Genomic DNA, 16,686 nt, shown 5'->3' with positions numbered 1-16,686 from the left:
TACCTTTTCTTGCATACATTATATGTGCCATATTTGTAAACCAACTTCTGTTGGGTCTCCAGTTTAGTTTCTGCCATGCTCGCCTACTAAGTTTTCAGTTGTTAGCCATAAAGATAGATTAGATAGATAAATAGATAGATGTCATAAACACAATATGTGATATCTCACACAGACACACATGCACTTTAGTTCTGCTAGGATGCATTTAGACCATTTCCACAGGTGTTAAGAAATGTGTAACATTAATGTTGAAAAGAATTCGAGGGTTTGTCCTAAAACTGAAGTCAGTGAATGGAAAGAAAGTAGAAATCCATTCTTAAGAAGACTTGAGATGTATAGGAGATCAATTTTTACTCTTGCCCTCCCCAATAGTAATCCTTTTATCTAAGGTTAGCAATACATATATAAATACTGAGTTAACCCACTCAGCATTGCTGGTGAGTGGTAATATAAATAGAGTTCATTTCACTGGAAGTAAAATGAATGGCACCCATTTAACATCACACAGGAACCCAGCACTGTATATGTGAATAATGAAAGGAAGTACAATTTTCTACATATCTCCAGAACCTGAAAGTACCCATATCTGACCACATTTCCAGACTTAGCTGTTTCTTTTCATAGCAATGCCATCCTTCTAGTCACTCAGACAGGAGGGGTCAATTTTGATGTCTGCTTCACCCTTCTCCTCCTCACTATCCTTCCCTAGCCACTCACTATCCAGCCAGTAGGTTTTCAGATTACATCATACCCACTCCCAATTCTTAAATACTAGGTTAGGCTCTCTGTACTGCTTGCCTGGAGGTTAATATCACAGTCTCAACCTTGATTTCCTGCCTCCAACCTTTCAGTTCTCCAGTCTGACATCTAGGTCAGCAGTCTCACGCACATGAAGGATGATGTCACATGCATAGTAAACTCCTGTGGGCAATCCCTAGACCACTTTTTCCTTCACATAAGAAGGCATATCAGAATGTAAGCAGGAGTGATATTTTAGGGATAATATTGAAGCCACTGTAATTTATAAAAGTCATAAACTTCAGTGCATATATTACTACTAATTATTTTATACATATTTCACAACTCATTACAATAAAACACTTAGATAGAAAGTTGCTTATATAGACTACTCTTAAAGAACACAGTGCTGATCATGTTAGAGCACCAGTATCTCTCCATTCCTATTAAGTAGAATTTAAACTTCCCATTCTGCCCTTCAGGGCTCTCTGCAGTTTTGCCTTCTAAGACTTACCTCCTGTTATTTCCCTTTAAGTATGCTTTGAAGGTTAATGCTTCCAAAGAACAATTCCTGGTACTGTTGGCAAAGAGTAATCTTTTCATCTTTTGCATCTGCTCTGTAACTTCCTTTTACCCCCAAACACTTATCTGTCCTACATGGTTTTGTAGTCACTTGAATATGTACCTTTAAGGTGGAATAAGTGTCTTATACAATTTGGTATCTCAACATCTAGCAGTGTTTTGTAAATTGTAGATACAGTGTGCAGAATGAATGTTGAATTTTATGCTTTTACTCTGTGTTAATTATGGTCAGTAATAATCAATAGAGGCTGGTTGACAGCAACAAAGTACTGCACTCTAAAAACTGATAGTAAACTATCTCTGGCAGAGTAATACAAGGAAGTGTTCTAAACACTTATTTAGCAGTCAGGAAATCCTTATTCATTCATTTATGTTTACTGCAAAATTATTTGGATAATTTTTTAGGATAATGAAGATGCTAACATTTATGAAATTAGTTGTGCTAAGCACAGCTGATTAGAAAATATCTCTTAGGGGTGCCTGGGTGGCTCAGTCGGTTAAGTGTCTGCTTTCGGCTCAGGTCACGGGTCCTCAGGATCCTGGGATCAAGCTCCACGTCCGGCTCCTTGCTCAGCAGGGAGTCTGCTTCTCCCTCTCCCTCTGCCTGCCGCTCTCCCTGCTTGTGCTCTCCCTCTCTCAAATAAATACATGAAATCTTTAAAAAAAAAAAAAGAAAGAAAATATCTCTCAACTGATTGTACTTAAATAATGTAGCCAAGTATAATGCCTTAGCATTTTGAAGGCATTTAGATGTGTTTTTTCCCAGGGTCATTTCTTAATGTTTTTTTTTCTTTGTGGTGTTCTTCTAAATGGCTTACATAGTACCTGGAACATCTTCAATAAATGTGAACTATTATTATTAATATTAATGATCACAGTAAGTATTTACCTGGGGAGGCCCCAAATCAAACACACAAAGGTATGCAGGGAAAAGGACAGATATTGAAGGATTAAGCCAAAACTGTGGAATTTTAGAATTTTTCAATTGTAATAATGTTAGAATACCTCATTATTAATAAAAGTTGTCCAATAAAATTTTAGTTGTAGAATAGTAAGGATATTCTTTGACTTTCAGGGCTAGACAGGTATTTCTCTAAAAGGTACACTGCCTGTCAATAACAGAATTTAAAGCTAATCCTCTAACTTGCAAATCCAATTATTGGTATGCTTTTTCAACACATAAAATTCAAAACTACTTAACCAGTTTTATCATTTGGATTTAGAAAGGAAAAAAGTATAAAATAGAAAACCTTAATGTAAAAAAAAAACCTCCATTAATTAATTGTGACCTAAAACATTTTACTAAGTGTATAAAAAATAGTGTAAGACTTCCTCATTTCCATGTTTTTAGTTTTCAATAGTAACAGTTTTTCCCAGGTTTCAGTCTTCCAAGATGTACTGTTCTAATTGTTTCTGAACTTTCTTTTGCATAAGGTACTGTCTATTCCAGTCTCAATGTTGTCTCTTAATTTATCCATAATGCTTTTATGGTAATATTCATTAATAGTAGAAAAACATTCAAGTCTTCATGCAAATGATTTAAATATAGCTACAAGTTTAATAAGAATGATTTGTTTCTTTATACATTTATATCTAATAAATGCTAAAAATGTGAAAGTTAGGAATATTATTTAATGACTTTATTACCAAATCAACTTTATTTTTGTATGCTGTTACTGGAGATTACTTACACATTACAACTTGAGATATAGGGACTTGATGAGCTCAGTGACTCAGAGACCGCGTGTGGCAAATTGTCAAAACCTTTGTATCTGCTTTGATGTGACAATTCATCTTTGACATGTGAATGTAAAATATAAATGTTAATCCAGTAGTGAAAAGTGACTTAGAACTGATTTCTTGCTGATCTGTGTCAGACCATATTTGAACAACTGTCATTAGAGTACTGGGTTTTCTACTTTAGTGTTTTGGATAAATGATATAAAATAGAAATAATATACTAACATTATTGCTACATGTTCCTACAGATGAAAATGATAATATTGAGATAGATACTAACGAGGAGATTCCTGAAGTCTTTGTTGTAGGAGGTGGAGATGAACTTACTAACTTAGAAAGTGACCTTGATACTCCCGGTAATTTCAAATTATATTTTACATCCTGCTGCATGGCAATCTTTATCATTTATATTTTTATTATTATCTCATCAATAATGATAATAAATTCTTTTTGTAGTTTTATTATAGCTTATGACATCACAAACCATTTAGCTAAATCCACTTTCCATCAATTTTATGTTATTTTGTTTTAGATTTAATGTTAAAATTAGCAATAAAATTGGAATAATAAATTGTACTTTGCATACTAAAGTTTACTTTTATATTTTATATGAGACAATTTATAAGCATTCAAAAATTGGTTTCGCATCTCGGCCTAAATATTTTGATGTGTTCTTGTAAGGTATAGATGTAGTACCTATGGAATACTTCAAATGTAAACATCAACCATAGATCAAATTTTCTGACTTGGTTTAGAATTGATAGTCTTAGTTGTAATATTATTTTGCAAATTTTGTGGTTACTTTAAATATTTAAATAATACTAATAAATTAGTTTACACTACTCAATAACTAATTACAATAAGACACTTTGAAAGCTGCTTATATAGACTGCTATTAAATTAATCTCATATCTTATGTCAGTAAATATTATACCAATAATCACTAAGCTGTTGTTTAAAATATAAAGATACTTACTCATGGTTTAATAGATGAGTGTTCTAGATGCATTGCCTTTAGAAGTCAGCATCAGATAGCAATCCAAAGCTTTGTATACCTAAGAGGTTCCATAAATGCTTTTTGAATTAAATTCTTATAGCAATAAAAAGTGTTTGCTGATCTCTGTAGACTTAAAGGTGAGGACATGAAGTCCCTAATATTTATCTTTTCCTGTAAAAAGCTAAAGGGAGTAAGAACAGGTATTCTTCTTCCCAACCCTGGCATGCCCCTTCAGTGCTAACCTGCTTTGTTTCTTCTTCCTCTGTTTGAAATCATGCTGTTATTTCTCCAAGAAACCATCAACCGGTGTCTTCCTGACTATAAGGAGCACCCAAGAAAACCCATGCCGTTTCTCAGTAGCTCCTTCATGGTCAAGTATTAAACTATACTTTTACTAAATAGAAGTCAGCATATTTATAATTGTGTGAATCCAGGAGAATACTGATATTTGAGGAAAATTTTTAAATGTTTTACCCAAAATTGGGACTACCTTTTACTTCTTTCTATTTAAAATATAGTAGAACTTGGTAAGTTTGATTCTTTTCTTTTTGAGTAAGTTTTTTGTTGTTGCTTATCCACCCCCTCACCACAACCACCACTAAAGGTTTTATCAGAAACCAGTAACACCCCTTCCCTGCTGAGAGCATCCATAGGTACAGAATTAAGGCCTTAAGATTCAATTTATGGAAGTATAAAATCATTGTCAATAAGTGATACATATTTTCTGGTTTTGCAGTAGATTAAGAAAACAGAAAAAATTAACACTTCTTAGATAAGGTGAGGGGAGTTTTCTGGTTTTAGTTGTAGCAACTTAGTGGAATACTTTAAAGGTTGGTTAATATTAGGGCTAGGGACATCTGGCTGGCTCAGTTGGTAAAGCATGGGACTCTTAATTTCTGGGTCATGAGTTTGAGCCCCACGTTGGATGTAAAGATGAATTAACAATAAATAAATAAAACAAACTTTCTAAAAAATGGAAGAGACACTCACAATACTTCCATTCACATTAAAAAAAAAAATATGTTAGGGCTAACAGGCTTGACTCTTGTACTTTTTAAAAACTCTCCTACTTTATGTATGCCAAACAAGAAAACACATCTCAGTCTTCCTATTTTTGGAGTTAACTAATATATTGTTTACAACTCTCAAGCATGCCAATAAGTCTCGGCATGTGCATAGGACAGACTTTGCAATCCAGACTATAGTTTATTTCATGGCAATAAGACATAGGAATGCAAACTGGAATCTGGAAGCACGTAGCATGTATTATGATTTTTAGCCTTTCTTTATTTTCCCCAAAATTCTTTTTTTAATATGTATATAAAAGTCATAATGTTTTAATAATAAATTGTTTAATCTTTATCTTGGTTTGACCATAGTTCATCAGATATTGTTTAAAAGAGAAGCCTGGCAATATAAACTGACCAATTTGCATGAAAGTAATGATAATAGCATTTATTAAGAGTCTTATAATTAGAAAACTTATTAATCTTTATGAAAAATATCATTCACCAAATGGTTGGCATGTCTTTTATAACCATTTTATTAAAGAGTTGCTTTGAGTGAATTTGTTTAAATGGAATTGTTTTCTGAATTATTTTATTATTAAAGATTAATGTACCTGCTAAAAAGAATTTAAAATTATTTATTTAAAAAATTATAGCTATATTTTATTTATTTTTAATGTCTATCCATATTTAATACATTCCAAAATGTGATTACTGTATTTCTGCCTTCTAATTCTAAGGTATTTTTTAAACTTATGCACTGTTTCAATGCTGGGCATATATGTACATGCTTAAACATTGGATTCTAGCAATGTATACATGACTGAGATCATGTTAAGGCTTGTTTTAATATGGTATTATGTGTGTAAATTTAATATACTAGAAGAATTGAAACAAATAATATAACTTAAGAGTAAAATGTATTGCCTCTTTTAAATATCTACTTTGTAGATAGCTTGCTTTATTATCTATAACCTATGCAGTTACTTATATAAATGTGTACATCTAATATAGGCTTAGGTTTTCAGGTAAGCATAGCCACTATTAACTATATAGTGTAACTGAATGGACTTAAGTTATATTGACTATATTCTTTAAGGGGACTGATTTGGGGGAAAATATACATATATATGTGTGTGTGTGTGTGTGTGTGTATATAAAGAATATGCTAAGAGACTAGATCTTAATTTTTCCCACCACAAAAAAAGAAATGATAATTATATGATGTGATAGAGATGATAACTAATGCTATGGTGGTAATTATATTACATTATATAAATGTATCAAGTCAGTACATTGTTCACATTAAACTTACACAATGTTATATAGCAACTGTATCTTAATTAAAAAAAATATAGGGGTGCCTCGGTGGCTCAGTCAGTTAAGCGTCTGACTCTTGATTTCGGCTCAGGTCATGATCTCAAGGTTGTGAGATTGAGCCCCTCATCAGGCTCTGGGCTCAGCAGGGAGTCTGCTTGAGATTCTCTCCCTCTCTGTCTCTGCCCCTCCCTCCCAACATGTGTGCACGTGTGCTCGTTCTCTCTCTCTAAAAAATAAAAAATAAAATTTTTTTAAAAAGTGTTCTTCAAAAAAAAACGGGGGAATATAGTTAACATACCTAAAGACTACTCAGTTATACTATAGTTATATAGTATGTATTACAGTTTGCATATATTTGAAGAGTTCTGCATTTGTCAGGTCTAATATGTTATTTCACAAGCCTAATGTCTTTCCTTAAAATAATAGTAATATTTTTATGATGTCCCCTAAATTGATAGCCTGCACATCTTAATGCATCTCAGTCATTCATAGTGTTTGTGTGTTTAACAGAACAAAACACTAAGTTGGTGGACTTGAAGCTAAAGAAGCTCCTAGAAGCTCAGCCACAGGTGGCAAATTCACTATCCAGTGCTGCACAGAAAGCTATAACTGAGAGCTCAGAGCAAGACATTAAGGTAAACCTTACTTGTTTAAAATATTTGACTCTGTATCTGTGTATTCTAGCTTCCACTGGCACTTTATAATCCTAAAATCAATTTTACAGATTCTTCACATTAAGATTAAGCTATAAAATTTTTCATTGAATAGCTAATCAATTAAGTAGCAATATGGTAATCAGTATTCATACACTGTTTTCCAGAGAAACTACTACTTTAAATTGATGTGTTGGTGAAAGTAGAAACTATTCTTGACTTCTATATGTATTCATATTTTACTAGGAAGAATATTGCTAAGAGAATGCCAGCATTTTTTCCTATCATCCTCAACCTTTGACCTGTTTAGGTGAACTAGAATTAATGTTAATAACTGAAGATGGTGTGTGACTGTATATAGAGATACTTGCGTGTGTTTTGTGCCAGTATGAATCTTAACTTGGGTAAGATTTTAGCCCAAATGCCACATGAGATTATTTTGATTTACACTATTTATATTATCCCCACGAAGCCATCCATCCCCCTTTTCTCACATGGCATCATTAATATTTCTGTAGCTTTAGGGCACTTCTAGTTCTGTATAACTTTTCACCCACCTGCGGACGATGGGAACTGCCCTGCTGACTGAAAGGATCTCCTTCCTCTGACACAGAGATGCTTTGAAGTCCCAAAACAATGACTTTCATTGCTTTTCCCTTATACCGTTGGTTTCTATAAATTGGTGATGAAAGTGTGTGGCATCACCAGAGGACTTCTGGTCTCTATCTTTGAACAAAAGGAAGCCTGGATCAGGTCTGATTTTTTGCGTTCAATTTAGCTTTCTGCGGCGGATTTAATGCAGAATGACGCTGGCCTAAGAATAATACAATGGATTGAAAAGGCTAACTGAATTAGTGGGTTTAGAGGAATACATTTGTAAAGTGGCAGAAGTCCCTAGTCATAAAAACGTTTCTTAAGATGGGATTTGCTGGCTAATCGCACTGATATTTTAGCACGTTGCCAGGCCTCAAAAAATTTAGCCCTGTTTGTTTATTTTGGTAAAGACTTGAGTTTTAAACTATTGGGCAATTATTATAATGATAACAGTAAGAATACACACTTTTCTTAAACAAACAAGCAAATAAATAATAGCCAAAATTGTTTCTGTCCTAACTGCATAGCTAGTGTACTATAAGCATGATCCCAATGATAAAGATATTATATAAGTTCAAAAATAAAACAGAGGTATTTTTATTCTTAAGGTTTAATTGTCTAAATAGATGAAATTGGTTTTGCTTTCTTAAAAAAAGTTCTTATGTGGTGATTTTTAAAGTTATTTCATCAAAAGGTGTGCTTTAAACAGCTTGTCCTTGTGTGAATCTTTTTGGTTAAGATTTTTTAAATGGTGCTTATAAAGAACATATAGAGTCCATCTGTTCTCTTGAAGCTTTCAGCATTGATTTGGGGTTTTATTTTTTTTTTTTAATAAAATGCAGTTTACACATTTATAAATGAGGCATTCTGTGTTTGTGGAAAAGGATAAACTGTTACCTTCCCTTGAGGATTCTGTATCCCGGGCCTCCTTGAGGCTAGAGAATAGGCCATTGGAGGACTCCCTCATTACTGATTGTCTCAATGCAGAGGAAGGGCAAAGTCTTGGTAGCTTTTGATAACCAGTTTCAGCATTCAGCAGGCTTAGCTATTAGTCATGCATCTTAGCCTTTCCCTATTTACTTTCAAAACACTTAATAAAAATAATAAAAGATTAGGTATAAAATGAAATATTTGTTTGGTACACAGCACCTCGGTATCTGCAGCTTCCACACACCACAGTAGTTCAGTCTTCTGGGATATTTCTTGTTGATAGAACCATTTGAATTTGTTACCAGTATTAACATAGGAAGCTCTGGAAAAGATAATTGTAGTTTCCTTAGCTGTAAAGGGCTTACTTACAAATCTGGCTTTGGAAAGTTATAGCTGATGAAATGCAGTTCAGTGGGGTAGTATTATAATCCTACCTTTTAGCCTTCATCCAGCATTAGTGGTTTATCTCAATGGGCATAAAATTAGAAACTAGTTCTTCTTGTCATACAAGTCTGTGGGACTGTACAAACTGAGGGGGCAGAATAGTGGAGGAATAGAAAGAAACAACATGGCTTTTAAATGATAGATATCATTGGGAGAAGACACAGGTTTGCAGTGTCTAATTGAATCAAAGTTATCAAGAGTGATCCTCCGGCTAAACCATGTCTCCCAAAGTTTTGGTTACAGGCAACAGAACTTGTAGTTAAACTATTTAGAGCTCTTTAAAATCCTTTTTCTTTCAAAAAGTTTCTGACTTGGCATTATCTTAAACCAGAAGAAGTTGTTTTACTTATATGTAATTTCATGTTTATACAATCAAGACTGTCTTACTATGTTTTATTTTTAGAATGGCACAGAAGATCTCCGGACTGAGCGATTACAAAAAGCAGCAGAACGATTTAGAAATCCTGTTGTGTTCAGCAAGGATTCTACAGTCAGAAAAACTCAGCTTCAGTCTTTCAGTCAATATGTTGACAATAGACCAGGTAGGAACACTTTTAGAAATGTTTTCCCATCTTATGATTTAATAGTATTTAGCTTTATATATAAATATATATATATTTATATATATATAAAAGCTGATAATGTAAATCCACATTTCAATACACAAATATCAAGCTTTATAATAATTTTACATGTCTTTCCCCCCCCCGTTTTTTTTTAAGAGATGAAAAGGCAGAGATCAATACAGGAAGATACAAAGAAAGGAAATGAGGAGAAGGCAGCGATAACTGAAACTCAGAGGAAGCCATCAGAAGATGAAGTGCTTAATGTATATTAATTTTTTGTGTGGTTTCATGATTGCTGATAATTCCAAACTGTATGTGGAAATAGTGCCTTTATTTGTTAAAATGAGATGTTAGGTTTTTTAAGATGTCAATCTCCAGTGCATTCAAAGCAGAGTGAGAGGGGTGCACTGTTGAATTAGTCTGCAGTGTGGTGATAATTGTCAGATAAAAAAAATGAATTTTTCAGAGTTCCACAGCCCCAGCTTCCTTGAGACATTTCCATCAGGGCACTTCCCATAAAGAGATTCCAGTATTGATCTACCGGGAGGATTTTAATTATTACAATAGCAGATACCGCAGAGCTGCAGTTAGAGGGAAAAGTCACATGAGACCTGCTAGAATTTCTCAGCCAACCCATTTTGTTGGCTTGGGTTAATGGGTGTTCAACCTTTCCATTATCCAGATCAGCCGTGAATTACTAGCTGAATGATGTTTGCATTAATATAATATATATGGTAATTTCTTCACTTAATTAACGGGGAGGTTCAGCTCAGTAGGGGTATGGGCTGATCATGTGTAAAATTGATTTGTGAGGGAAATATTTGATAGACCGCAGGGAGAAAGCTGCTTTTGATGGACAGCTGCGGGACAGAAGCAGGAAGAGCAAGTTTTAACTTGAATTTTTGTCTGGAAGCATAGCTCTCTGTAGCGGTGCTACTTTTTTTATTATCTATATAGTTTGTGTAAAATATTTTCATTGTTTTTACTGTTAAAATAGTCTTTGTTGGGTTTTTTAATCCTTGTAAGTGCACTCAGAATTACAAATAACAAATTAGGGTCCTAAAAACTTCTTACTTTTAAGTTGTACTAAGACAGATTTTAGTATATAGAACAGCTCACTGATCTATCATGATGGAAATATTTGGTATAATTTGTAAGTTGCAGAATACTTGAGTATACTATATACTTACACACTAAAGAAATCTGGTTATAAACTTTTTTACTATTTTTAACTGAGCCAGTCAGTAGAAACAATGAAGTTTATGTATTGCTTATCATTTTTGCTTTCTTATATCTTTCTTACTCATGTTGTCTTTGCAGACTACTATGTTTGTTTTGTCCCTTTGGATGAGAATGAAAAAGGTCCTTTTTGAAAATGCTCTGCTGTATGGCAGATAGATACAAAAAGCATTCACCAGGTTATTCCAGATTTTAAAATTACCATTGGCATATATTGTTATAATTTTTGTTATATTTTATATTGAGATGGGAGAATATCCATTTTTATGAATCTTTAAAAAATACAGTAACTTATTTGATATGCTATCCTGAGCAACTCTCAGTTTTATGATTTTGTAAAATATATTTCACCTTTAAGTTTGTCAGCTACCATAATCAATTTAACAGTAAGCTGGTATAAATTGAGTTCACGTGTGAATTTACTAGTTCCAAAGATACATAAATTACACATATGGTTGGATATGTTTATTGATCATGAGAATTCCAAAATATGCTCATAATTCTTAATTTTGTTTCTTGTTTAAGGAGTACTAAAAGATAATTCCTCATGGCTTCTTAGAGATTAATATGCTTCTAGGTAGGGAAGGGATTTGATAGAAGAGATTGTTCACATTTGTTTCTCTGAATACATAATGTTATAAGTGCTGATGTTAGTAGTGGTGGTGGTGAAAGTAATCACTCAAGCATTTCTTCAGTATTCCTCGGCTACTGAGGAAACTTAGTTCTAGAAATGTCACAAGGTAAGCTGGTATTCCAAAGGGAGCTATAATTAATCCATTTGTAACTATTCCATAAATAATAACCCTGCCCCCTAATGATTTAAATGTGTAATATGAAAGTAAAAATTAAGACTGTACTGGTACATTATAATAGAACTGCTACAAATAAAACTTCTAAGGATGATTTTTTAAACACAGATGACTGTAAAAGCAAAATTTCAAAATGAAATCCAAATTTGGTTAGATGGAAGATTAACCAAATCGGTCTACTAGTTGCATTAGAGCTTATGTAGCAAGGTTGAAACCACCTGTCAAGTTAGAATTCGCAGCTACAATAATTAGTGATACATCAACAGAATGACATGTTCAAGTACAGGAGCCAGCTGGAGGGAAAGCTGGAGATACTCGAAACTTCTCTTTTATCGTTTTTAAAAAGTATTTTAAATAGTATATTTACTATAAAATCAAGAAATGTGTCTCTTTAGTTTTGTATTTTTGTAAGGACAAATCTGGGTGGTTTTTTTTTTTTTTCAGAGTAGATACTTTAAGAATCATTTCCTTAGTAAAGCTCCATTTTTTTTTATATTGCACATTTGAATGAAAGGTGTCATTGGTATTTGTTTTGACAGCCACCAAGGGGAACATTATCTTCCATCCTTGTTCATGCTTAAATAACTCTGACTTTAGGGAGAATTTTTTTTCTCAGTGCTAACTTTTTAAATATGGCAAATCTGGTTGTTGAATTATAATATGAAACAGCTGAGATTTTCTCTGTTTACAAAAGTTTTGTTATACATAACATATAGGAAAATTTTTTGAATCATAGGGAGTTGCTCTTTCATACTAAGGGTGATACTAACAGTGTATTTGGTTCTCTAGGTAAGTGCTTTACTAAGTGTTTGTAGAAAGGAAAAATGCAACTTACAAGTGATTTTTTTTCCTTCCTGTTTGTTCTCGTTAACAGAAAGGGTTCAAAGACACCAGTCAGTATGTTGTAGGAGAATTGGCAGCACTAGAGAATGAGCAAAAGCAAATTGACACCCGTGCCGCGCTGGTGGAGAAGCGCCTTCGCTATCTCATGGACACAGGTACGGTGCCCAATTACACTGTAAACAGTTTTGGCAAATTGAGCGTTCACAAACTCTTATAGAGTTTTGGAAGTGTGAATCTTTGAAGCCTGAATGTTCAGCAGAACTGCCTTGAAAATAAAAAGGCTGCGATTTACAGCCACCTCTCTGGGCCCTGGTGATAAGAGTGCCTTCATGGGAAGTGATAACTCGCCCTGATACCGTGTGAGCCAGCACTATTGAACAGTGTGCTCATCCATGCAGAGTTGGAATACACATCTGTGCCTCATTGATATGCCACTGCTTAAAAAAAAAGTAAGATCTTCACTGTTCTACTGATTCATTGGGAAAAAAAAAGATTTGGCCAGCTAAAGCCATGTACTGCATGAAACAGAGCACTATGCATAGGGGACGGCTCCATGGACTAGATCACTGAAATTTGAGAATACTATCTGGTTACTGATGCTCCACAGTTGTTTTTTTTTTTTTTCCCAAGAGAACAGGTTTTTAAAAGTCTGTAATAGTTTGTGTCACAGTTGCATTTGAAAGGATTAAGGTATATAGGAAGGTTTATAAAAATGGGTTAGAACAGCAAGTTAGCTCCTAACCAGAGGGTAGATTGACATTTAATGCTGATTGCCAATAGTGATTGTATAGATCGAAGTGCACAGTGAGCTACCAGAAAAAAAAAAAAACAGTGTATGTGTATATTTTAAAGGAATATATGTAATTGTTTAAAATGCTGCTCCTACAAAAGGGGTAAAAATGAGAAATATATACGAATTATTCATACCAAATTAAAAGTAAATTATATTAAGAAAAAATGTCAAAATGTAAGAGTGGAAAACTCATTCCTTTAATCTAATTAACTGCTTTAATTTTATTGGCCATGTTAAAGTTAGATTAATAAAATAGTAAAGTAGGTTAGTAAATTAGTAATAATAGATTGGAATTCTTTCCTGAACTACTTCTTCTGTATTTGCCAAAAATATATTTACAATTAAAGAACTCCTCCAAAAATAAGCATTTATATGGGACATTTGAAAATGCCTATATTAGTGAAATCAGAACATATTAGAACAGGAAGAGACTTCGGCTTTATCTGGCCCAGTGGGTTTCAAACTGTGTTCTGTGGAGCCCTAAAGCTTCTTCAGAGGCACCTTGGGGCTGCCAGGACAATAAGAGAGCAGAAAGCAGACAGGCGTTTGGATTTCGTACCTTACTTCAAACAGAGCAACTCCGAGTTTATTTGAAATAGCAGGCTTCTTGGAAGAGTTCATTTAAAGAAAAGGTTCTGCTTAAAAAAAAAAAAAAAAAAAAAAAAACCAACTTATTTTTTGAGAACTATTGCCTTCTTATTGTAGAGAGGAGAGAGAGTTACAGGAAAAGCTCAAGGTCACACAGATCATTAAGTGGCCGACCTTGGACTAGAATTCAAGTTACCAGAACCCTCTCATACAGCATCCTTCCCACTGTACTAGATTACCTAAAACATGTTTATCGTTGCCCTACCAATTTATATGTACGCTCAGTCTTATACATTTGTGTAGATTCAACAAGTATCCCGTAAACCAGTATATTGTTTCGTATTTGTATTTTCCCTTTGTTTTCTAAGGGATTTTGAAATTTTTAGTTATGTTAGCTGTATAAAGAAATGTAAATACCCGGTAGTGTAACTTCTATACACATTTTTAAATTATTACCTTTAAATATTTTGAGGAGGCTAATTTCTTTTCTTTTTTTTAAATTTTATTTTATTATGTTATGTTAATCACCATACATTACATCATTAGTTTTTGATGTAGTGTGAGGCTAATTTCTTTAAAACACATTCTTTCAATACCCTTTCCTCATTGGGTTGGATAAATTAGATGTTACTATAGAAGGAGCCTTGTGCCACTAGGAAAAAAGCTGGAAATTTGGTTTCCTTCCCGTTTTTCATACTTGGAGCCTGATTTATTGAAGATTCTAACCAAAACAGACTCGAGTTCTGCTTCCCATCCCACATATTACCGGTGAAGCTTTGAAGTGGCCCCATTCCACCTACTGATCATTTATATTCTGAAAGATGGTCATGGACTACAGATTGATTCTAGAATGTCCTTGGGGCTTGATTTTCCTTACTGCATAAGACAGAATCTGTTTTACACTGGGTCGGCTACTGCAGATTCAGACTAAATTTGACTTGGTTCCTCAACTTGGTAAGCTCCAGCAATTACCCTGGACTGTATTGAACCTCCTCCTCCAGACCAAATAATTGTTTCTCAAGATTTGCCTAAAGCCTCATTAGCATCTGAAGTAAGAGATAAGGTGTTAGAAAGAGAAAGCATATATTCATCTTTTTCCTTTTTGAGGTTCCAATGCTTCCAAGTTTCCATTTGTTATAGTAGTTAGTACTTTTTTTCCTGATGTATTAGAGTTTTCCATGCAGTTTCTGAATCTCAGCCTCAGAATTATGCAGAGCAGATAGCATCCATATTCCTTCTATGGTGAAACTGAGGCTCGGCTAGGGAAGTGACTCATTTAAGAAGGCCTAAGTAGTAATGGCTGAGTTAGGGCTTGAACTCAAGTTTTTGGATTTTCTTGCTCTTGAGTCAGTCCTCTTTTCCCACCACCATATGTTCTTTACCGAACAAAACGTACTTCATCTGCTCTTTCAATTTTTATATACTTCTAGATACTAACTATATACAAATTTCTTTATTGATTTGAAACTCACATATCACAAAATTAACCATTTTAAAGTGTACAGTTCATTAGCATTTAGTACATTCACAGTGTTACACAATCATCACCATTTCCAGAGGTTTTCATCACCCCAAACAGGAAGTCTCTACTTTTAATTAAGCAATAATTTCCAATTTTCTCCTCTTAAAATCCCCTGGAAATCCCTAATCTCCTTTCTGTCTCTAGGAATTTGCTTTATTCTAGATATTTCATGTACGTGAAATCAAACAGTAGTTGTCCTTTTGTGTCTAGCTTCTTTCACTTTATGTAATGTTTTCAAGGCTCATCCGTATTGTACCATGTGCCACTACTTCATCTACTTCATTCCTTTTTAGGGTTGATAATATTCCATTGTATGTATATAACCACATTTTGTTTATTCATTCATCCACTGATGGACATTTGGGTTGTTTCCACCTTCTGGCTACTGTGAACATTGTGTACAAGCATTTCTTTGAATCCTTATTTTCAGTTCTTTGGGGTATATACCTAGGATTGGAATTGCTGGGTCATATGTTAACTCTCTAACTTTTTGAGGAAATGTACTCAATTTTAAATGGGTTGCAAAGTTTATTTAGAAGTTGATTTTGCAGAATTGAGACTACATTTTCCAGAAGAAGCACTGTTTTTTGTTTGTTTGTTTGTTTGTTTTTAATAGGCTCCATGCCCAATGTGGGGCTTGAACTCATGACCCTGAGATTGAGAGCCATGTGCTCTACTGACAGAGGCAGCCAGGCACCTCCAAAAGAAGCACTGTTATTAGCATCCACAGGCCAGACAAACCCACAAAAACCGATTAATTTAAAATATCACTAGAATAATGCTAATAGTTGTCCTAGGCCTCAGTCCTCAGTTGCTACAGCTTGAGCATCTCTGAGTTTTAAGTATCAACCCCTTTTTTTTTTTTAAAGATTTTTTATTTATTTATTTATTTGAGAGAGAGGATGAGAGGAGAAAGAGAGCACATGAGAGGGGGGAGGGTCAGAGGGAGAAGCAGACTCCCTGCTGAGCAGGGAGCCCGATGCGGGACTCGATCCTGGGACTCCAGGATCATGACCTGAGCCGAAGGCAGTTGCTTAACCAACTGAGCCACCCAGGCGCCCCAAGTATCAACCCCTTTAACACTGAAACTCTTTCGTCTTGATGGGGAGGAAGGTGGAGCCTGGATGGTGGCCTAGACCACTGGGCATTTTTCCTGGCATGTCAAGAGAAGGCTCTAACAGGAAAGTAGCAAAGGAATATTATAGAGAGCCTTAGTGGATCCTGCAGCAAGAAGATGAAATGCCAGGGATGAGAAGGGCTTGAGATCCCAACCTCCATTTGGGGGAAGGGTGTCATTGGCAGAAACAGAGCAGCTGTGGGG

General features: G+C 34.4%; 1 protein-coding gene across 5 annotated transcripts in view; it reads left to right on the top strand.

The window, feature by feature from the left end:
• EHBP1 (EH domain binding protein 1) overlaps positions 1–16,686 on the top strand; it is a 436,421-nt gene that overhangs the window by 381,203 nt on the left and 38,532 nt on the right. For 4 of the 5 annotated variants that reach the window (XM_035001458.1, XM_035001456.1, XM_035001454.1 and 1 more), the window contains 5 exons: positions 3,309–3,416; positions 6,895–7,019; positions 9,409–9,547; positions 9,728–9,834; positions 12,494–12,617. In XM_035001458.1, coding sequence (XP_034857349.1) covers positions 3,309–3,416; positions 6,895–7,019; positions 9,409–9,547; positions 9,728–9,834; positions 12,494–12,617 — 603 coding nt within the window. The remainder of the gene's footprint in view (positions 1–3,308; positions 3,417–6,894; positions 7,020–9,408; positions 9,548–9,727; positions 9,835–12,493; positions 12,618–16,686) is intronic. The other variant, XM_035001457.1, reaches the window with a different exon arrangement.

The sequence above is a fragment of the Mirounga leonina genome, unplaced genomic scaffold (assembly GCF_011800145.1).
Source record: "Mirounga leonina isolate KUSES-001 unplaced genomic scaffold, KU_Mleo_1.0 Mir_125, whole genome shotgun sequence".
Taxonomy (NCBI): Eukaryota; Metazoa; Chordata; class Mammalia; order Carnivora; family Phocidae; genus Mirounga; species Mirounga leonina.
This window is presented reverse-complemented; position numbering and strand designations above follow the sequence as displayed.